The sequence below is a fragment of the Trichoplusia ni genome, chromosome 4, assembly GCF_003590095.1.
Source record: "Trichoplusia ni isolate ovarian cell line Hi5 chromosome 4, tn1, whole genome shotgun sequence".
Lineage (NCBI taxonomy): Eukaryota > Metazoa > Arthropoda > Insecta > Lepidoptera > Noctuidae > Trichoplusia > Trichoplusia ni.
Window position 1 is genome coordinate 13,232,561 of NC_039481.1, and position 23,418 is coordinate 13,255,978.

At 35.1% G+C, this 23,418-nt stretch overlaps 1 protein-coding gene across 1 annotated transcript; it reads right to left on the reverse strand.

Annotated features, from left to right (window-relative positions):
- Positions 1-12,006: 12,006 nt before the first annotated feature.
- On the reverse strand, positions 12,007-21,272 carry LOC113493107. Its single transcript, XM_026870928.1, has 12 exons — positions 21,011-21,272; positions 20,544-20,759; positions 20,083-20,206; positions 19,544-19,725; positions 18,806-18,916; positions 18,271-18,404; positions 14,673-14,982; positions 14,126-14,347; positions 13,698-13,821; positions 13,190-13,371; positions 12,761-12,868; positions 12,007-12,342 (listed from the first exon to the last, which is right to left on the reverse strand). Exons 1-12 carry the CDS (start codon positions 21,240-21,242, stop codon positions 12,200-12,202), a joined length of 2,088 nt encoding a protein of 695 aa, XP_026726729.1. The 5' UTR covers positions 21,243-21,272; the 3' UTR covers positions 12,007-12,199.
- Positions 21,273-23,418: the final 2,146 nt, after the last annotated feature.

Here is a 23,418-nt window from a genome sequence, read left to right on the forward strand (position 1 = left end):
AAGTCACGCGATCTGTTTGAAGTTAACAAATAGTTTGGTATTTTGTCGGTTATTGATATTATATTATCATACAATGACTTGCTTTATGCTAAGATTTGAGGTCATAGCCCTTGGATTATAAGAAATGTTTTTTTATTCATTTCATTGAACTGACTGTTTTTGACCAAAATATGGTCTGTAATAATCTAAATAGCTCTGGTGCGTCTAATCGACTATGGACTGTTGGTATAATTTACCTCAATTTAGCAAAATATATCAGCAATTTAGAAAACTAGACTACAAATTCGATATCGAAATGCAATATAAAAATAACACTAAAAAAGTTAAGGATGGCAATGGATTGCACAACACACAACCCATATTATTACAAGTGTAAACCAAGAAATCAATTTGAAATCCTGCAAAAACAGATGAATGTCTAATTCTGATTCTCACAGTAGCTTTTCTACCAAAAATAACATATGACATTGTTACACCATATTGGATTCCAAGATTGCGTGCACAAGCCTTTGTCACTTTTTCTTCCTATTTTTTTAGTCACAAAGGGATTTGATACGTCGTCAGATTTCAATGAATGGGTTCCTAGTTTTTTTCTTGACACCTGAATCTTGGCATCCCTTTTTGAGTAAACTGCTGATCAATTTTATCTCTTTTGTCAATACATCGGAGGTGTTGTCCGGATGCGATAGTTTTGGTTTCACCTTAAAGATCATTCATCGACTCCAAAGGATGGTATTTAGAAAACTATCAATGGAAATGTTAGAGATATTAATGATCACACTATCTTTTTTAACAATACTTGCGTTATTTTTTAAGCTTATTTAAGAATTGTTTTCTTCAAGTAGTACTAAAATTATTGCACCTTTTAATTCATTAAACTCTACATCAAAAAAATACTTTTTAATATAATCTGGGAACACAATTCCTAAGTCATTCTCACTTACCGTACAATGTGACTTTATCCAACAATTTCATTATTTGCTTTAACCCGCCCATTTTTCTCATGAGTGTATATTGTTTTCTACTTAACTTGTTACTTAGATTTTAAGTTAGGTTTGACAATGTGTGTTGCTGGTTAGTCTCCAATCTTCGCTGCGTGACGGTCCGCCTACCTTAGCTTGGAAGTCGCAAGTTCCCGAGAATGGGGGACGCCCCGCTGTCATAGTCTCAATGGGAATTGTTATACATTATTAGAGTTTAATTTATCGTTTTAAGTGACGAATATATTAATATTAATGGTTTTTTTTTGTAAAAATGGCTTGTGTTATGTATGTGGTGTAAGCTGCAGATTTTGTTTGTATGACCTAAAATTATTTTAATACTTACATGTGAGTGATATCTACCGGGTAAGATGGTTAACTAAACTAGACTTCTAGTTTAGTTTACCATTCGATTGAATTTAAATGTTTAGAAAAAAGGATATAACAGCTTAAACCTAAACTTCTTTTTAAGATTTAGGGCCTAAAAATTGATAGAAACGAGACGATGCCTAGACTTCATAAACCAAAACTATCAACTAACTAACCAAAATTCTAAATCTCAAGATAAGATCCAATTAAATGAAACCGAAATGTTCTAGACTTTTCGTGTTTCGATACAGTAGTTTCTCAGGCATACCGCCACACCCACAGCCCCGGGGTTCCATGGGAGTGGTGTGAAGTCCCAGCAGCTCGATCAGTGCAGGAATGTCACCAGAAGTGGTGTTGGGCGGTGCGACTCACGCTGGGCTGCCCGCCCATGCAGGACAAGAATTATATTCTCACGAGTAATTTTTAAAATAGGGTGTTTCGTTGTAGAGGATAATTGTAATATACATTGTGAACATTTTAAATTATTTCATAACTTAAAACCAATAAAAATATGGATCACTTAGGTTATTACTAAGTAGGTACAGCCGTTTATGAGTGTTATGTAATTCATATACTTTTTTAAGTAGATGTTAAATCACTTACGGCCTAAATGAGATTTCTTATTGCTTGTCTAATTCACTACTTTGCCAATAATTTCGTGGTTAAGTAACTTCTACTAATAAAATTTAAAAAATAACCCTTTTACTAGCCACATAATATTTCGTGGTAATAACCAAAAGGATTATACTACTAAGTACGTATAAAAAATCCATCTAACAAAATAAATTTCTAATAAAAAACAAATCATAAAAGGACTGTCATAAAACGACAATCTGAATCTAATAATCCCGCTAATGCAATCACTCTGACACATTCAAGCCATTCAAATTCCCATACAAGAGTCACTTACATACAAAAATTATACACCCCTTTGGCGTACACCATAAAATTAGCATAAAGCATAATTAGCTGCATTATCTAATCGTTAGTACGGTGGCCAGTTATATTAATTCAGGAATAGACAAAATGTTACACAAAGCCGTATGTTTACCTAGTGTATGAATGTATAATTAATAGTGATGTATGGATGCGGTCATGAGAAAATATGGTCACAGGAGACTACACCCGGGTCGTGTACAAGTGTTATCACGCCTTTATTTAAGGAGAATGTATGAGGAATCATTTTAAGGGTAGTACTTGTATCTATACAGTAAGTTGTAATTGTAATTTTGTAGGAGTATTTGGTTAATTACGTAAATAGGAATAACACGAACACACTGAACATTTCGTCATGGCATTGCGATTCTACTAGTATGTATGGACTCGTATGCACTAGTTGCAGGTTCTATCCCACCGATGGCAATGTTGCACTGTGACTTTTTTAAAGTTTTATCAAGGTAGATACTTTCCAAATTAATTCAAGATACCGCTGACAAATGGTGAAAGAAAAGATCGTGAGGAACGATGGTTTCCAAATATTACACGTAAATAGGCTGGTATTATAATCAGCCTTTGGGGACTTGATTGGTATATCTAAAACAATTACACCCTACATACAAGAGCACAGAATCCAAATCAATCTATGAATGGAATATAAAAAGAGAAATTTTGATGTACGTTTCCGTGATTATTCACTAGCACTAGAAGAAAAAAGAAGCTCATAAATAGTTGAACAAAAAATAATGAATTAAAGTAGACCCCTAGAAGTACACAGCATTGTATCAGAAACGCAGATCAATTAAACAAAATTAGGATAATTTTAGACCACAATTCAAAATACTATTACATTACTATAGATGAATACATAATGTCAATTGTATTGTTACACAAAAAATATCAACCAAATATTTATTTGTTTGACCAGTTGGAAGAAATCTCTCAAGGAAGGAATCAAGGTGTAACGGTGAACATTACGCAATTACTTTCGAATGTTTTCGTATAAGTTGTTAAGATCTAAAGCTCGAAGCACCGCAAAGACAAGTTCTACAAACAATTGTGGTAAAACAAAAATGAAGTGCAAAAAGTAAAAATTTATGAAAATGTGAAGGTCAATATTTGGTTGTGATTTTTAAAAGGAGGATTGAACTGCATAAGATATGGCACTTAATATAGCCGGTCCATGGATTTGAGACCATCTATGTTATGACAAATTGTCAGATAATGTTTTTATGTGGTCCCAGCTGTTATTTACAGTCTTTTTGGAATTGATTTATAGAACAAGTAACTGGAAATGTACCCTTATGCTCATCATTTTAATATGCACTTTCCAAAATCGCTGGATTAAAATGAAACGAAAAGGAGTTTGATTTAAAGTCATCAATCCTAATACCATGAGCGTCAAAAGATTTCAATTACCCACAATACACATCACACATTGAAGGTTATTTTTCACATTTTAAAAATAACCTTCAATGCTTCTTAATGCTCAGGATTATTTGCAACCATAAAACCAGCACCATTTTCACTATCAACGCGTAAAACAAGAAAACATCGACAATGGACAATCGTTTATTCGGATACGTCACAGTCGACGCCCGGGCCGCCAGTCCAAACACCGGAGTATCCTGAATTATGCCGCACGCACCACAATGGATGATCAATAACAATTTGAGGACAAGAACTGAAAGTGATTTGTTGGTACACTACAGTGTTAAGATGAGTGCATACTGGTATCTTGGGTTGTATTGGGATTGTGGGACTGTTTTGTCATTTGGAAGAAAAGAATAATGTTAGCACTTAAAAGCAATGATAGGAACTATTTTAATACTAATTGGGCACCTCAACAAGACCCATTGTTGAGGTGCTGACATGACTTGTGGTTGTGACGTCATGGAGCTATGACTTTTTATAAGATTCCAGTTCGTTGTTTATATTTAAGGATGAGTATGTATATACTTCACTAAAAAGAAAAATATTTTGACTTCTCTTTTTTGCATGTGACAATATGGCGAACAAAAATTTTAGAGCATGACTAATAAAGCTGAACTAAGTCCTCAAAACAACTTAAAAAGACAAAAAACATCGCCTTCATCTAAACGTTCAAAAAATACTAATTTAATGACCTAAAAAAGATTTAGACGAGAAAACAGCACTAATCTCGTTTGAAACGTCACAAAAAAATTAATACCTTACCAACGTCAATTGAATTTACTCAAAAACGTCATTCGAGTCAAAGGCAAATCCCTTACAATACTTAAGCTTATAGATATTTACTTTACAGTCAATATTATTTATGCCCCTATTAATTACACTTCCATATATCAGACGGTACCAGTCAACGCACGGCCCGTCACCGGCTCGACTCGCACCAGTGTGCACGCGGCTTTACGAATTGAAATTTAATTCTGCGAAGCTTAGCCTTAATGTAAAGCGGCGTACACATTATCTGGTTGTTTAGATTTCATGGTCCGTAGTTTTTATTGGAACGATTGAGTAAATTGGATGTCATTGTAGTCAAATAAATAAAAGAAAGTAGCTATGTTTGCTGTGGTCTAAAAGTATCCTGGTGGCCTTGTGGGCTGTGCCACTTTGTGTAGTTTTGTCTGAATCAAGGAAATAAATATCGTGATATTTCGTCAATAGAAAAAGTCCAACAAAAAATTTCCTTCATTCCATAAAAAATGTCCTAAAATACATTCATTTTTATTTACTTGAAAACCTATACATATGAAGGTAATTTATAATAAAGAAAAGATAAACTAGGCGACGTTTTATTAATTTATTCCCAACAAGAAGGAATCCAATAGACTGAACATAAAGTCTCTCGATTTTTTACATCGACTTACATATTTCTTTCCCATTTTATTTCCCACGTCAATATGAACAGTACCGAAGAATATCGTGGGGCTATCTGGCCGTACGTCGGTAAATCAGGATTAGCGCGCGTCCAAGCAGTCTCATTTGTGCGTTATTTATAAAGTAAATCCTCGGCACCGCGCTACGAGGTCACTCCGTGCGGAAAAATGAAATAACTTGGAATTTTTACGATGCACTCCCAATGTGGGTTTTGTTTTTTGTAATTTAAATGTTTTATTGGATCACATCTTTATTTATTTCGATATGTAAAAAGTGAAACGGTTTAAGATTAGAATGATTTTATTTTTGTGAACGTTTGAACAAGATCATTACATGCGAAATGCGAAAAGTGTGCATGTATTAACTTACATTATTGTTTGTGCATCGTGCTTCTATTAAAACGTCAACTATTATTGTACACTGCCCCTCACGATACAACAAACAGACTTAAACAATACTCTTACTTATACCATATTACATGCATAAGTAATAAACACACATTTAAACTAATAATCCGTTACTCCACATAAAAATTGTATAAAATTGTTTGACTCCCATTTAACTGTTGTTTGAAGAAAATAAGCTTCGAACAGACAACCCCCTAAGCGAGAATTAGCGAGACAAAAAACATATGGCGTTAATATAATACGGAGACGAGTATTGTTTATTGTGTATGGAAATTACTGCACAAACTATTGTCCAGTTTTAGTGTAGGGGTTAATTGTAGAAAGAGTAGCGGTCTTTGTCCTTACTGGCCACTATTCCGTTGAAATAAGTTCCGAAAAAGTTGCAGTGTATCTGTCGGTTACTCGTATTAAAGTGATATACATAGAAGGCACTTAACAGCTTCTTGTAATTGATTTTCCTTCTTAAGTTTTTCGGGGATTTCATTTATTTCCATTTACTTTTATCGGTTTTCTCTCATAAGCACGAAAGCCATTTGACCCTCGTTATATTATTTTCATTTCGCCTTTTTTAGTTCAACTAAGTGACGATTCGGTTGAAGTAAGAAAATGGTGCTGTTAATTTTTTCGAGATTAGGTTCATTAAGTGTAGGAGTTGTTTTTATTTTCTATTTAGAAATGATCAACGGGACGGAATTGAAACTGCAGAGGTGTGCGTACCAACTATATGGGGCAAAAAGTTCTACAAAGAGTCTCCATGGTTAATGAAACTATAATTAGCTTGAATGACTTTCGCCCGCTACCGCTTCATTCCTTGCACCATCTCTCAGAGATGGCCTGAAGCACTACACATGGCAACGTTATACGAATAATACTTTTACGTGAACAATATAACTGAACAGAAGAGTTTTCTAGTAATTGTGATAATATAAAGGATAGTGTGTTGGAAGTGAGAATGTGTTATAATACATTGTTTAAGAACATTTATAAGTAATTGTTGTGATGACAAAAAATACTAATCGAACCTATTTTGTAAAGCTTGTTTACAACTGTAAGTTGTCTTTCTTTTCTTAGTGTTATTATTTATTATAAAAGACTAAACATTTGGCATATTGTTGAATTGAATTTTAATATCGATAAAGTTGATGTGACAAAATTACAGTAATGATAATAATTTAGTAGTGATAGCGTAAAGTGACTATAGCGCTGAAACTACTCTATTCTACGCATTTTTTGGCAAAAATTACAATAGAACCCATACAGTCTGGAAAGCAAGTTAATCCATACCCGAATGACCATCACAAGAGCACTCTCAAGCAAACGCTAAAAAAGAAATTTCATTCATATTTCATACAAACATTTCTTTGATGCAGCAAACAATAGAAATTCTTGAAATCGACGCGGAATTTCTTAAATCACGTCCTTTGTAAAGTTAATGTCCAACAATTGGTCCGTGGAGCGTTTGCGCCCATATTTTGCGCATCTTTGCCCCCGTTTGCGCGGCGGGTCCAACTCCGATCCGCCTGAGTTGTCGCATTGTGACGACAAGTAGTTTCGGAAAAATATACCACCCCGTAACTGGCACTAATTTGTACAGGGCTGGATTTAGGTCGATTTTTTGTAACTTTTTTTAGCACGTAATTTGTTTTGATTATTTATTTATTAACTTTTAAGTCGTTTCCTTTTGTTGCTTTATGTGATAAGTTTTGGAATTTTTCGTATTTATTCAAAGTTGTACGGAGTTGTTTTTTATACTGATTCTTTTGTATTTAAACTTCGTATAAACATGATTCCTGTTTCTTTTTCATAATGCTTATGGTTCACATAAACCATTTTAAAGTTTAATCGTAAATACAAATTTTAAAGCAGCACCCTCATTTAAACTATGGTAAGTAAGGAAAGTAAAATAATGTATACTCGTGCATCTGCAACTTCTGCTAAATCCGTCACTGTGCAACAAGGTGCAACCCGTTGCAAAAACTGACAGAAATTGTCCAAAATTTCTAAACGTGATCAAGTCATTGTGTGCGCACACCCGCTACAATGGGACACAATGGCCATCCTTAGCCACTCTTTATTCCCAACAATACTACTTTTACTAACAAAAGAGACATACACACACCCACAACATCCTATTTCTCCAAAAAATTTAAGCTGAAACCAACTTTTGCAGTCCAAATTTAGAATCGAAAATTGCAAGTGCCGTTGTCGATAATTGCGATATTTTTGTAATGTTTGGTATCCATCGCGTGTTTGCTATAGTTGTCATTGTTACCTACACCTTTTGTCCGATTGTTCGTACGTTATTGAATGGGATCAATGAGAAACATTTTAATATTACTAAATTATAAACGTCTTCCGTGAATGATCTGGACAGAGATGGCGTGGAGTCGCAACATTAGTCGCCTTAATTTAATACATATTTTACAATAACCTTAACTATTTGTTTATAACGTCATGCCAATATTGTTACCATATCTTGAAGTCCAATTGTGTTCCTGATATGAGGAGTAATTAAAATCTTCGCATAATTACCTTCGTAAGCTGAATAACAATACCAAAATATATTACTACTACTATTTTTTGTATACATTGCTTGTTATATTAGATCCTGTAAGATTAAATATAAAATAAATCTTCGATAGTGTGTTCCACACAAGATTACTAAAAAGATAATTTTCGAACTGAAGCAGCTCCACAGATTTCCCTGTCCGCCCACGCAAACAATTTATTGCAATCCGACACTGTCCCCACATGCATTCATACATCAACGGCTCGCACAAACACTATCCCCGCACGACACATCCGGACCCATACAACTCATACAACACCATACAATATCTTTGCATCACCTTTATTCTATTTCAACACTTTTAATTGTCCAACTTATTTCAGCAACAGACAATTTTAACCCTAACCTTGCTCAAATTATAGCTCATATTCCTGTGCTTAAAATTCGTTTTTGGCTAAGATCCGGTCAATATTTCCACTGATTGCACAATTGAGACGTCGCCGGAAGTTAAGTGGTTCATAATAAAAGTAATTTGTGCTCAACGAAAATGATAAAGAAACAGCTTGTGGTAAGCTTCTATGAAATTATATTATTAGTTCTTGTTAAGTGACAAAATGATAGTAACAAAAGCTTTGTTTTTTTGTCAACAGATGGCGATGCAACTGGACAAGGTGGGTTAGAAAAAAATGAAATGAATGAAAGAAATAAAAATAAAATAACAAAATAGACAATTTATAAAGATGTAAATAATAATTAATAATTTCTATATAATATAACAATAAATAATTATAAGCAATACGTAAAGCTACAAATATTTAAATATTAATTAATTAAAATAGCCAAGTTAAATAAGAGCAAAATATAATTGAAGATATGGAACTGTAACTAGAGTTCCACATTTCAACTATTTAAAACTTAAATATTAATCAAATAACAAAAAGCCAAGTTTTGCTAAAAAGAAAACATAAGTCTTAAGCGAATAATGAGGATAAGTAAATAATATTCGTTAAGTCGAAAGCCTTCATGTACATCCATCACGCGGCACGTTTATCCAAAAATACACGTTAATTTTTAACACACCAGTCAAGGCTTAACTCCAAAGTTACAAGTTTTAAAAGCCCCATTGTTCAAAAATGTTGTTTCTAAGTCGCAATATTTTTCTAAGAAATGTTTATTTGTTCTCAAAATTAAAAGTTTTACTTTCATTTAAGTTGAAACTTTTGATGAATTACATCAATTACTTAGGTTTCAGAGGTCGGCCTTGCTGATTTGACTTAGTTTTCTTTTGATCTTCGTAATAGGAAATTAGGCTAAACTCAATCGTTATATCAAAAAGGAATATCATCAAATTCAAGACAATACTCCTACTTTACAAACTTAGTACAAATAGTCGCTTCCTCACTTTTCATTGATCCCTTGAGACCGTATTTTCATACAAATACATAAAAGATAGATTAAATAACACACTGGTCACCTAGCAGCCTTTTATTTGCATTTCTCAGAGAATTTCTTAAGCATTCAGTAATATGCAAACAATTCGTCCGAACTCATCTGATTTCATAGATAACGGAAATACTACCAAGGGTCCGACAATAACAAGGAATCTTAGTACTTTCAAGCGAAGTTTCGTAATCCTTCCTCCACATTGTAAGCGGTTCTTTTGAAGCACTAGCCCAAGCTCCAAGGCCTTCCTTATCTAAATTTCATTCACAAATATTTACAAATGCAGCTTTAATTTGCGACAATACATGAGACCGTTCGGCGGTTCATTCATAAAGTTTCATTCATGGTCCAAGACCTGAGTGTTGCGTTCCTGTAATCCTGGTATTGTCCAGTTTGTGGGATCATTCATCAGAACTTGTATGGACCGGTCTATTTAGAGATCGTATCTTTGGTGCTTGGACTGCAGAACGAAACAAACTGTCTAGACCTATTAAGTGGTAGAAATCCCACGATATTACAAAAAATGAAATAAAAGAACTTACGAAAACAGACACATCTTATGACAGATCGCACAACTCTACATAAAACTATGTAAATATGCGCTGAAGCTAGTGTGATCACAGTTGGACAACTTTGTTCAAAACTTACACATCCCAATATAACTGCAATCCAAGTAAAATCATTGACACCACTTTAACCGTTATTCCAGATACAATTCAACATTCAACCGACTAGTTGCCACACAATCATCTCTCTCCACACAACTAATTATAATAAAATCATCAATGAAACTCAAATCCTCGGCTCATTCATTAAATTCAAATCTCTCTTCAATCCAACCTTTCTTGGAACCTTCAAGTATTTGGCATTCAGTAGCAATTTCGCACAAAATGTCTGCCTTTCTCCAACTGTCTGCTGCATCAGACAGTGCGGCACCAGGGTAATCCCCATTGTTACTTGGAGTTTCATTAACAACTGGGATATATTTTTTAGAATAAACCTTTATATAATTGTGTACGTTGAAGTGTAAACTTTGTATTGTGAGATAAGTCGGATTAGGGAAGTCCGTTTCGGTAAAGTTTTTTTCGATTTCACTTTGGTATGTTGCCGCTACCGCTGCCGATGTATCTGAAGTTGCAATCGATGTTAATTCAAACGCAAATTAATTTCATTGTTTTTGGAAAATTATGATTTTGAAAAAAGATACTGAAAATAAACGTAACGCCAGTCGAATCAAGCAAGGGAAATAATACTTAATGTTCTTTAGAAATAACGATATTAAATGTTGAGACCATTGAGAATCAATTCTTTCACGATTACTTTCTCTTGTGTGTTAATTTATAGTTTTAGCGGTATCTATAACTAAAAACTAGAAAAAAAAACCTTGCCGCATTTGCCCCTGGCTCACTTCCCAGTAGCTTATCCACATCCAATATTAGATACACTACCATTTTGTGTGTTGTCATTGAAAGCTAGCCACGCGTGATCCAGTCGAGTCAGTCGAGTGACAAAATTAATTGGGAGCCACAATAAAGTGCGTTACACACTGCACGAACAATACCGCCCATTGAAACCCGGATTAGCCGGTACCCGCTGCGAGCGCGACCAATTTGCCGCTTGTGAGAACACGCCTTTACAATCAGTGGCCGATTTCTTGTTAGAATTGATTCCTGATGGAGAATTATCAATTAGAAATGTTGGAGACACAATTAGAAAATGATAGGACTCTTTAGTACCTGTGTTTCGTATTTCGAAATGGTAGATAATATTTTCAGTAGCTATGTAGGTTCATTAACAGATAACTTCAAACTAAAAAATAAATAATTTCATATTTAAATATTTTTTATGTACGAGTACCTATTAAAATCTGTACAAGTCTTCTAAAGAATCTGATCATCGTAACTTAAAAACCGCGCTGTTCTCACTATAACCCACTGTAGTAAACCTTACCATCAAAGCAAGTAGGCTCAAAGCAAGAACATTCTAGACATTTTCATGATACTAAACTATGTTACCGTAACGGCGCGATAAAATAAAAATAACTTCATTTGCACCTTACAGTAATTTGACAATAGGTTTACAAGATAATGGTAGAAAAGGTAATAACAGTTGTAAAACAGTGTTGCAACTAACACCTAAACAAAGATAACTTAATATCTTGTAATACAGGTATTAGCGCCCACCCTCGAGTTTACTAATTCAAGATACATACGGCGCGATACAGTATAATAAAAGATATAGATAGCAAAATTTCAACATTTTAAAATATTCAGCATACTTGTATTCACATTTACTTGATAAGGATATGTGTACACCATCAGTTAATTACGTAATAATGTTTTAGTAAATAAAGATAATTATCTCGTACATGACATTTATGAACTCATAAAAAAAATTATACAAATGAGTACTTAATTGTGTAAACATGTATCAAATGCATGTGTAAAATAGTATTATACACAAAGCTAAAAAAAAAAAACCAAGATGAAGATAAAAGGTTTAATAAAACAATTTAGAACTATAAATTCGATAATAATAAACACAAAGAGAAAATAAACCAAGGTATAGCCGAACATAATATATAGGTATAAAAGACAGTATGAAATACAAGCCAAAGTGATATTGAGAATATAATGTGCCTTCATAGTGACATATTATAAACGTTTCTCATAGAATCCCATTCATGTTGAAAGACATTACGCAATGACTGCGGAACACATATTGTTATTGAGCATGCCACAGGAAACCAGACCTTCTCCCCTCTCGACGCGGAAGTATCCCTGTTCACCATACTTTGTGCCCCAAGAATTCTTTACGACCCAAAACGGAACGTTGTGCTCTGAAACAAACATTAATATATTATCAAAAGCAGTAAAACGCTAAAGTTTCTAAGGATGGATACAAAGTATGGATGGATGTTTGTTACTCTTTACACGAAAACCGTTGAAAGGATTTGGATAAAATTTGGTAGACAGATAGTTTTTATGTCCCCATCATTTGCGATTTGTAAATCATTTCCGTTTATCATTTGTAGCGGGTTAAGCCGCTGATAAGAGCTAGTCTCAATAAAAGTTTCGTAGGTAACTTCTATTAGGACGGATAATTCAAATGTTGAAATTTAGCATATCAATAAGTCGTAGTTATTAAGACCAAGAATAGACTAAATCAAAATCAAATAACAAACAGCTGTCGAACTCTTGATGGTAACATTTTTGCAATAGGAATTTATATTATTACACCTTTTTTATAACACATACCTTCTCCATAACCCACCAGTAGGACGGCATGATTCAATTGACCCCAAGCGCACTCCTGATCCTTCATAATTCCTCCATGGTAAGTCTGCAAAGGGTTGCCATGCACGCCTGTACAAAAAGAACGAATCAGTCAAAAATGCCCCTTTTAGCAGCAGGCCACCAGACTAAGATTAAACATGTTCAAGAAATTGCTCAAGAATCTGTGTATTCATAAGAAACAGGTACAGTTTAAGGGAAGCTCGGATAGCCGATTGATGGTCACCTAACCTAACCCACTGAGCTCATGTCACGGGATCGAACCAGCGCTTAGGACAAGCGTTTTTATGTTTCATGAATGCTTGTTCTGAGTCTTTATGCGTGTGACTTGAATGTTTGTGAATTCCCCCGCAATACAAGGATCCTTTGCTAAATATGATCATATATCCTTACCAATTACGATCGGTCCGTTATGGTACAGCAGTTGTTTCAATTTTTCTTGTGAAGTTAGGTTGTATGCATGACACTCTGTCACCTTAACCTGAATTTTGCTGGCATCGAACTGGCACTTGTTTTGTTGAGCTACGAACGGATAATCCTGACTACTTTCTGAACCTCCTTGTCCAATGAGTGACCTGAAAATGTTCAAATGATGTTGATGTACAATTATGACTTCAAGTTATACTTAGCGCCTTAAGTGGAGCGCTACTATTTCCGCAGCAGCAAATATATTGCGCGACTGTATACATATCACGTTGTCGAATCCGTCAAAAAACTTATAACTAAAACTCCATGGCCAATAGGTAATAACAGAACCCTAGTTTTACTAATTTGTTTCCCTTCAGCCTATTTGTACGTTACCCTTAGTCACGCGAATTTGACTGTCCCAATATCGTACCGCTTTTAACGTATACAACACAACGAATAGCAAGAATTAGGTTATTTGTCCAAAATAAATTACTGTATAGCATCGGTCATGAGTCCACCGTCACAGCCGTTAGATATTGTATCACAGTCTATAATCTGTTGCTCTGATAGCGACAGCTCTTGTTTGTGCTTTATGGCATACTGGGATTCAACGTTACCTGAAACAGAATATTGCTATAAAATACAAATAAAAAAAAAAACAAAAAAAAAGATTTACTCTCACGTTTTTATGCCTCGATTGCACGACTAATTTCGGATCCAACCGGAGTCCTTAATAATGAGCGACAAATTGCATCGTTTAATTATGAACCATCGGCACAATAGAAAATTTGAAACCGCAGACGGGATTTGAACTTGCGATGCTTTTTTTGTAAAGTTACTTGCCGATTCAAAGAATGAAGAAGAAATTTTTCTTTGTCAATCAATGTCTTCTCAAAACCTGTTAACTAAGCAAGTACTTACCAACGACGGCAAAAGCATAACATCCACCACAGGATTTTTGGTTCTTAATTGGAGTGACGGCGTTATGTTCTCGCCAGTCAAACGACTCCGGCGCATCGCCATCAGGGATGTCCTTATCAGTAACATAACTGCATTTATCATTTGCGACTGCACCATCACCTTTGAACCCTGTATGTTTCTCAATAAATTCTTCGGGAGTCAGATCCATGAATTGTGTTATTCCTGAAAAAAATATGCTGAGGTATAACTGTTCTGTGTCATCAAGTTTAGTAATAATACCAGCCTCCTAGGCACAGGCTTCTTTCCATATAGGGTAGGGTTAAGCATTGATCACCACGCTAGCTCCCTGCGGGTTTGCGATTCCAGATTCTAAAATTTGGAAATCCAGGTTTCCTTACGATGTTTTCCTTCACCGTTTATCAGTAGTGCCTTAGAATATATAATTAAGAAACTACATATTTCAAGTTACATTGGTACTTTTTCACCTCGTGCATGCATATCAATGCATAGCAAGTCCCGTAAAATAGAATAAAGTAAATTTGATTACCGTATACAGCAGTGTCGCTGTTTTCGTTCAAACGATTAACTTTTTCCAGATTAGCCTTGAATATTTCGAACCGCATTTGTTTTTCTTCTTCGTGGGCGTACTGACGGCCATGTTCTATAATGAATCGCTCGAAATGAATATGAGCGTGCTTGTGTCTTAACGGCTCGAAAGCCACCACGGACCCCAGAGCGCATGCGCAGACCACAAGGCACAATAACGACGACATCTTCAATAGCAACTTGAATGAAATGTTTTCACACCTCACAGTATTTATAATAGTTTGTTCTGAATATTTCGAATATTTTCTTGAATTTTAGTTTCATTTGAAATGCAGTTTTATCATTTTTTATGTCTTTCTTTTTATTATCTACACGTGTATAATTTTTACATAGCTTTTTAGTTTAAGTGTACCTAAATTGACGTCAATAATCCATTGTTACGATACCACGTAAGGGAAGGGTAGCCACAGAGATTCTGTGGCCAGCTTCCAATTTCAGAATCAGTTGAAACAACAAACTATGCTAGTTATAATCTAAACGTACACGGGTTTTGTAGAACCAAATAAATTGCAACGTGCTTTTCATAATGTACGTACGCCTCTGAAAACCATAAGAATTTTGAGAAAACCGCATCAAACTCGATACAAGGAATCATTGGATTGCTCACTCACATACAAACATAATACCTCTTATCCTAAATACGCATAATAGGGTTTTTGCATCCGTAATATTTAAACACCATTTTATAAATAATACTAGCTGTGTTTCGTAACATATCTATTATACCTAACTTAGATATAAAATAGGATTTTTTTAAACCAATCGACCTGCCTCGCTACGTTAAAACTAGTAAAACTATTGAAATGAAACTACTTTTACGGATTTTATCGCGGTTTAATTTTAGATTTTAGTTCCCGACGTTTCGAAACGTTATAAAATCCGTAAAAGTAGTTTCATTTCAATGTCTAACATCGCGTAAACCTAAGAAACCACTAGTAAAACTATGTTAAAAAATAGTGATATCTCTTTAGATATTATCTGTAATTTAAATATATGAGGGGTAAATGAGTTCAAAATTAAACAGCTTGTAGCGCTTAAAATATTTATTTTATTCAGGATTAAAAAACTAAAAAACACTCTTTGTTTTAAAACAAAAAATATTTCCAAAAAATGTATAGATGTGCCTTAAAAGATAGGCGTATGATGTCGCAATATCCGTGTTGAAACTTTCGATGACAAACAACTTTGATATGATTTTACGTAAGCACAAATAAACTGGCTAGCTACCATTGAAAGAAATTCCGAAATCGAAACAGTAGTTCCTCAGATTACCGCGTTCAAACAAACAAACTTTTCAGCTAAATAATATTAAGTACAGAAATTGTTAGAATATTTATACAACTAGAGGGTATGAGTTTCCCGATTGTAACTGGGCGCCGATTCTGATATCTTACAACGGCCGATGAATGAATGGCAATTGGATTAAATTTGATATTATTCCTATTCTCTTAAGCATTTTGCCAATAAAATAATTGGAAGTTAATCATATTGACCTTGAGTGTACCGTCCCGTACTGAATTTACAATTATTGTGTAGAAAAATGCTTAAGAGAATACGAAAATTGACATGTTAAGCCAAATTTCGTTCATTCATCGGCCGTTGTAAATGGTAGAATTGGGGCTCTGGATGGAAGAGGTCAGATAAGCAGTCGCTCTTTGTTTAACACAGATTCTTAGATACTAACATACGGTTAGACTAGAAACCACCCCCTACATAATTTGGAAAAGGCTAGGCTAGTAATTATATTGTTAGATTTTCTGTGAGAAAATCATTTTCTCGTAGTAGATTCCACAAAAGATAAAGGGACCTTAGGTATCTCGATCTTTACAACTTTGCTTTAGTAAGGTGAAATAAATTATTTTAATAACACAACTGGCCATCTTGCATGGCCATGGAAGTATACATATATCTTAATATTTACAATTTACCATATATTATGAATTAGTTTATATGCATATGTCACCATAATAAATAATCATATTTGACTACCCGACTGCATAACATAAAAGTGGATAAAACGAGGGCTATTTTATCCACTTTTCCTCTGTCTCTACTCATCTTTCCTTTTCCTGCTTTTTTTTACATCGTCTGCCCGTCTTATCCTCGGACTACCGGGATTTTGCCTTACAAGTTTAGGCCTCCATTTGTAATTAATCTGCTCCCTCTACATTCATATTTAGTGTCCTGTCTTACTGTAAAGCGCTACTCAACAACTTGGATGACCAACAAAGGACAGGTATATTTTAATACCTTTTTATTCAAATGCCTGAATATCATTAAGGATGTTACTTGAACGGTGTTTTTTAGTAAAGATTCTAATCAAGTTGGCAGCGACAGCGATTGATTATAGAAAGAAAAATACCAATACAAGCTGAAAAATCGCTCGTTAGTGCTATATTATTTTATTTAAGTAGGGAGTGGTGGAGTTGCGGTTATTACTGAAACTTCCTTTTTTACTGAATTTAATTCCTTATATCCTCGTTCAGGAGGAAGCCCGTGCCCAGTAATGGGATATAAATAGACAAAGATTTTTTGAGCTATTACTAAACTAGACTTATAGTATTAGATTGAAACTTAATCCAATCTTAGTGTACCACTCTACGATGAAGTATTTGTATTCTGTATATAGCAAACAAATTGACGCACTAATAGATTTCGCAACTAGGTATTACATTTGTTTTTCTCCGAGCATTTAAGTAAAGAAAGATTCGCCAAAGTAGAGTCACACAATATTAGAAAGATGAAAGTTTGTGCATAATATGGATATTTGTTTCACGGTCAAACCTCTATCCTCTTAACCAATTTTGATGAAGTAAGAAACGAATGGAGTAAACTGACATCCCGATTATCACGCGAGTTACTTTTACTAAAACAGAAATATATCTATAATTTGTTTGTCGCTATATGAAAAGGTCTTTAGGTGTCGTGTAGTATAATTTAAACCTACAAACAAGCGGCAAATTACGGAAAAAGACTAATTAAATAAAATTATGACAGCTTGTTCGTTAGTTGACAAATCTCGATTGACTTCAGCTTTCAGATGGTTTGCACCCAGTACTTTTTATTATGTTTATGTCTTAAAAAAGGGGTATGAATGTATGATACATGCTGTATTGCTAATTGCCAATGACTTGCACTCTTCTGCCAAAGTGCCTCCGAACCTTTCATTTTTCTTCCACATGCGTATGTAAGAATCGATGGTTTAGCCAGAGTCAGACTGTCATTACGTCCATGTAAAACACTCATACATCTTTTGTACCATTGACCATAGATCAGTACTGTTTTTCCATCCTATTCTGGTAGGTATCCAAAATTTGACCTACTGATACATTTGATGTCTATTTACCGATATATGTCATATTTATGTTACATACTGTGATTGGTTGAGGTAAAAGAAAAAATCAATTAACAACAAATTGAACTTTATATATTTTTTACAAACTCATTTGATTGGCCAAATCATGAAAAAAAAAATTAAGAAAGATTTTTGAAATGCTTTAATAGTTTTAATCAATGCCGTTGCTTGACTTGATCTATGCGAGAACTGATCCGGCCATGATATCGTTCATCATGCCACAGGACTGCGCGTTTTCACCACGTTGCATTTTGAAGTAACCATCGTCCGTCTTTTTGGTACCCCAAGAATTCTTCACAATCCAGTGTGGCTCACCCTCTGGAAGAAAACGCAGTTAAGACTTGATCATTTCACAATAACATACTTTTACACTGTCTGAATGATACTGTGTGGCCTTTCCCTTTTCTTTATAATATAATATTAACTGTAACTGGTGTATGAAATAATAAGACAGTCACTAAAATTAATGATATTATTCCTTTTTGTTAAATTACACTACATTCAAGTGATCTAAAAACGATTTTATTGTAAAAATACTCAATGTTCCGATGTGCACTACTGTTTTCGGCTGTCTTATTCCCATGATTCAAATGCCCCCTACCCCGCCTACCCCTCGATGACGTCACCGCAAAAAAATACTCCTTGCTCATTCTATTAACATACCCTGACCCTTAAATTTTCATCTATACAGTTAATATTTGAAATCGTGCCATATTTACCGGTTCCATATCCCACCAAGAGCACAGCGTGATTGACTGATCCTTGGTCACATACTGAATCCGGTATAACGTTGTTCTCGTCAACTAACATTAATGAATCAGCTTTGATTGCTAGAACAGAACAGATGGATACCAAAATTAATAACATATTGCTCTCATATTATTCTAACATATTATTCACTATGCTGTACGCAAAGGTTAAAAATGGTACACTATTACATAGGGTCCGCAGTTTGCCCGTCTGTGCAACCTTCGGTCATCAGGCTATATCTCTTTATTTTAAAGTAGGGACTTTTACAGATGAAGTATATGCCAGTCCCATCGTAACCTATACTTAGTAAATTACATTATCAAAATCTCAGTTTTACAAACTTAAATATAAGAAGTGAAGCCTTAGAATTGACAATGCGACGATTGAAATTTTTTGCAAAAAGTATGAATTTCATGTATTCGCAAATTAAAAATAAAGTTTAAAAACGGTCATAGAAATGCAAAAAATGTTGCGTTGCGTTGAGTATAAAGACTCAACAGAGTTTTTAATTTCTAATAACAAAGTACTAAAACAACTTTATTACTTTCAAGGTGCTGTGGATTCTTTATGGACTTCCGTCATGAAAAGGCTATATTCTTTCCTCCACAGAGACAAGTCGGTAAGTTGTCTCAAACAAAAATACTAGACAAAAAACTTAGATCAGTAGTTAAGACAGTTAGTAGCTGATGAGTAGTCAAGCTCCTTACCGATGGAGATAGGTCCGTATTGATGCAGAAGTTGCTTCACTTTCTCCTGTGATGTCAGGTTGTAGGAGTGACAGCCGGCTAATTTCACTGCCACCTTGCTTGCATCGAATGCGCAGTTGCCTTCTCCACCTATGTAAGGGTAATCACCTTCAGATGCAATCCCCCCAGCTTCAATGATGGACCTGATATGAAGGATGAGTATGATGTTTTACATAAATGTTTTTCAAACATAAGTTTTTGTTCAGATTCTGTTAGGGAACCGGAGGATAAATACCGGAACCTTTCAACTAAAGGCCATTTTCTATCTGTCTTTCAATCCCCAGGCTGTATCTTATGAACCATGATAGCTAGACAGACACCAAATTGATGTCAATGAGGCAGACCTAGGTGGAGATAGGCCGATGACTAGGTTAAGCTTCTACCTAGTAGGAGAAGAACAGGCCTTTGCCCAGCAGTGGGACATTCCGAGCTAGTAAAAAAACTATTAGAGAACCTACATTATAGGGCGTAAGACTCGCATTATTTATTGGAATACGTACCTAAAGACGCTTGACATCATACCACCAGAACATCCACCATTTCTTCTATCGCAATCAACAACCTGCTGTTCAGATAAATCCAGGGCTTGTTTGTTTTTAATTAGGTACTGGCTCTCAATGTTTCCTGCAACGAATAATATAAATTTCTCCATCTTTGTGTTTCAGAGTGTTTCACAACCTGTATGGGGAGAAGGATTGTCTGAAAAGTTCACTACACGAAGGACAAATACATGAAACACCCTTCGGCTAAACTCAAAACGAGAGGAGTCATTTTTCCTATCCAAGAAAAAAAGGATTGTACAAAAAAATCTCACGGATAAAAACACCCAGGTTTAGAATAAGGGTTCGTAGATCACAAAGATGCTTGTAATACGCGAGGATCGAACGCGCGATACGCACGCACAGTTTGTTTGGCTTGATGACCTACTCGGCTATCTATGCCGTCAAATTACTTGACTTACCGATCGAACTAAAAGCGTAACAACTTCCACATGTAAGCTGATTCTTAACCGGTGTAACCCCATTGTGGTCTCGCCAATCAAAACTCTCCGGAGCATCAGAGTCAGGGATATCTGCATCAGTTTTGTACGGACAGTCAGACTTATAGTCTGCAACATTCAACCCCATGTACATGCTACGGAACTCTTCCACTGTCAGATCCATAAATTGAGTTATACCTGGAAAAAAGAGTTTATTCATATTACGCTATCTTATCAGTTATCGTATTATCTTTTCAGTTATCAAGGGCACGTGCGAACATCACTATTGTTTGAAAACAAAATACCAAGAAATTAAAAAAACTCAGTTGGATACATCTGTGTATGTGTATGTTTGCCTTAATTTTTGTGATAGTAACAAAACGAAGGCTTTATAAGTATACACGGTGCACAAAGACGAGTTGAAAATATCATAATGAGTAATGTTTTACCGAAAGCGGACGTTTTGTGTTTTTCGTTCAATTGCAAGATTTTTTCTAAATTCTCCTTGAATATTTGGAACCGGGAGTGCTTCTCGTGTTCGTGGGCGTACTCTCGGTTGTGCTCCCGGATGAAGTTCTCGAAGTGTTGCTCAGCATCCTCGATATTGTAGCGCGGAGTAAAGAGGGCCGCTTCCAGACCAACCGCGCATGCGCAGAACAGGAAAAATAACACCGGAAACATTACTGCTGCTGTCACTTAATGTAAGTCTGCATTAAATGGAGTGTCCTTTTATACAAAAATGTACCAAATGCTTGACAAGGAATTCCTAAGCTATTTATTTTTATTGACGACAGTAAGTAAATGAAAAATTGTTTGCATGAATTTTTAAAGCATTCCTAACATACAACATAACAACTTATCTAATCAAGGCTGTAATTCATAAAACGAATAGTTCACATTGATTAAGTTACCCTTATGCGTCTATAAAAACACGAAATACAGAAGTAACAGATATCTCCCGCGATAAGGAAGTTATCCTTGGGCCGCGGGGAGTTTCAGGAACATACAAATCACACGCACAAAGACACCCAGACTCAGACAAAGCACTAGTGGATCACACAAATGCCATCCGGGCTCGAACCCGCAACACGTCGCGCACAGTGGGTTTTGCGTGGACCTCACAAATATATTTTAAGGGGTTACATGACCGTCAATTTCAGAGAAATTGGACTATGAAGTCATCGCGTCTTCATTTCATCGGCCTAGTCTTTTCCCAACTATGTTAGGGTCGGCTACCAGTCCAACCAGTTTCAGATGAGTACCAGTGTTTTACAAGGAGCGACTGCCTATCTGACCTCCCCAGTTACCTGGGCAACACAACACCCCTTGGTAAGACTGGCTTTCAGAATTTTTCAAGCTTCTGACTGCCTGTGACGACTGTCAAAGATGTAGGAATAACAGCCGGGACCCACAATTTAACGTACCTTCCTTAACACGGAGGAACTCGCTAAGACAAAGATGGTCACCCATATACGGATCAACCGCGTCAAGCATAGCTTAACCTGTGATCGAATCACTTATGCGGTTATAGCTTAGCTACGAGCTCCTTCCATCGTGTCTTCATTTATGTGTATTAAATACACTTTGTCACTCTATATGAAATGAAATGAATGAACTTTTCAACGGTTATTCAGTGATAATGTTCAAGAAATGTAACAGATAGTTACCAGATGCACGTGTTTTTGTTCACTATTGAGTACATAGGTTATTAAAATATAACAGTTATTATTACTAAGTTCTTTGGTCCCGAAGAAAAACTTATTCATCCTGATTAGATGCAATAGACATTTTTACTGTAACTAAACACTAACTCAATACTTTAACTACGAGTCTATAAATCATACGATAGCTATTATTTTGGTCCATTTCCAAATTTTCCAATCACTTACTCTCAGTACATGGAACACCATTATTTAAAACAAAGCTTTTGCAAACATGAAGTGACTAGCTATTGCCCGCGACTTCGTCCACGTGGTTAGAATTGTCCCCGTTTTTTTTTATTGTATCTTCGCTCCTATTAGTCGCAGCGTGATTTTATATAGCCTATAGCCTTTCATATTGATAAATGGTCTATTTATCACAAAAATAATTTTTCAATTCGAACCAGAAGTTCCTGAGATTAGCGCGTTCGAACAAACAAACAAAATCTTCAGCTTTATATATTAGTACAGATTAATTTATTTCCTCCTGTTTCATATTCATTAAAAAAAAACGACTCTCTTAGTAAGAATATTACAGGGATTGACTATAGAAAGAAAAAGTACCAATATAAGCTAAAAAATCGCTCGTTAATGCTATATTATTTTAATTAAACGCAGGTTCGGTCCGACTAATCAAATTTCATTCCTTATATCCTAATGCAGGAGGAAACCTGTGCCCCAGTACTGGTATATCTATCTATAGACAAGGATTGTGACTATATATTATTTGAGCTATTACTAACCCAATTTCTTTTATAAGACTGAAACTCAATCCAATCTTGTCAAATCCAGTATTTGTAAATATTACATTCATGGGATCATTCCGTATTTAGCGAACGTTGTATGAATTACATTTGTTCTTTCTCCAAATAAAGATTCACCCAAATATAATCGTAAAATATTAGAAAGACGAAAGTTTGTGAGCATGGATATTTGTTGCCTTCACGCCCAAACCTCTAGCTAGCTCTTTATAGCTTTTTGATTTGTTGACACATCTCATTTGTTTACTATGTTTATGACTTATGTCTTAAAGAATGGATAATGGATATGGTCTTATGACCATATCAATGGCGTATTGCTAAACGCCAATGACAGTGCACTGTTTGCCAAAGTGCGTATAAGCTTCATTTTTGTTCCTATGTCAGTTTATGTACTTA

Excerpts from the sequence above, each read along its gene's own strand:
- LOC113493107 (XM_026870928.1), bottom strand. The coding sequence starts at position 21,242 with ATGTTTCCGGTGTTATTTTTCCTGTTCTGCGCATGCGCGGTTGGTCTG. Across the intron at positions 18,917-19,543 it reads ATACGGACCTATCTCCATCG|CAATCAAAGCTGATTCATTA; the intron begins GTAAGGAGCTTG and ends GTTCTGTTCTAG. Across the intron at positions 13,822-14,125 it reads TTATGCTTTTGCCGTCGTTG|GTAACGTTGAATCCCAGTAT; the intron begins GTAAGTACTTGC and ends ATTCTGTTTCAG.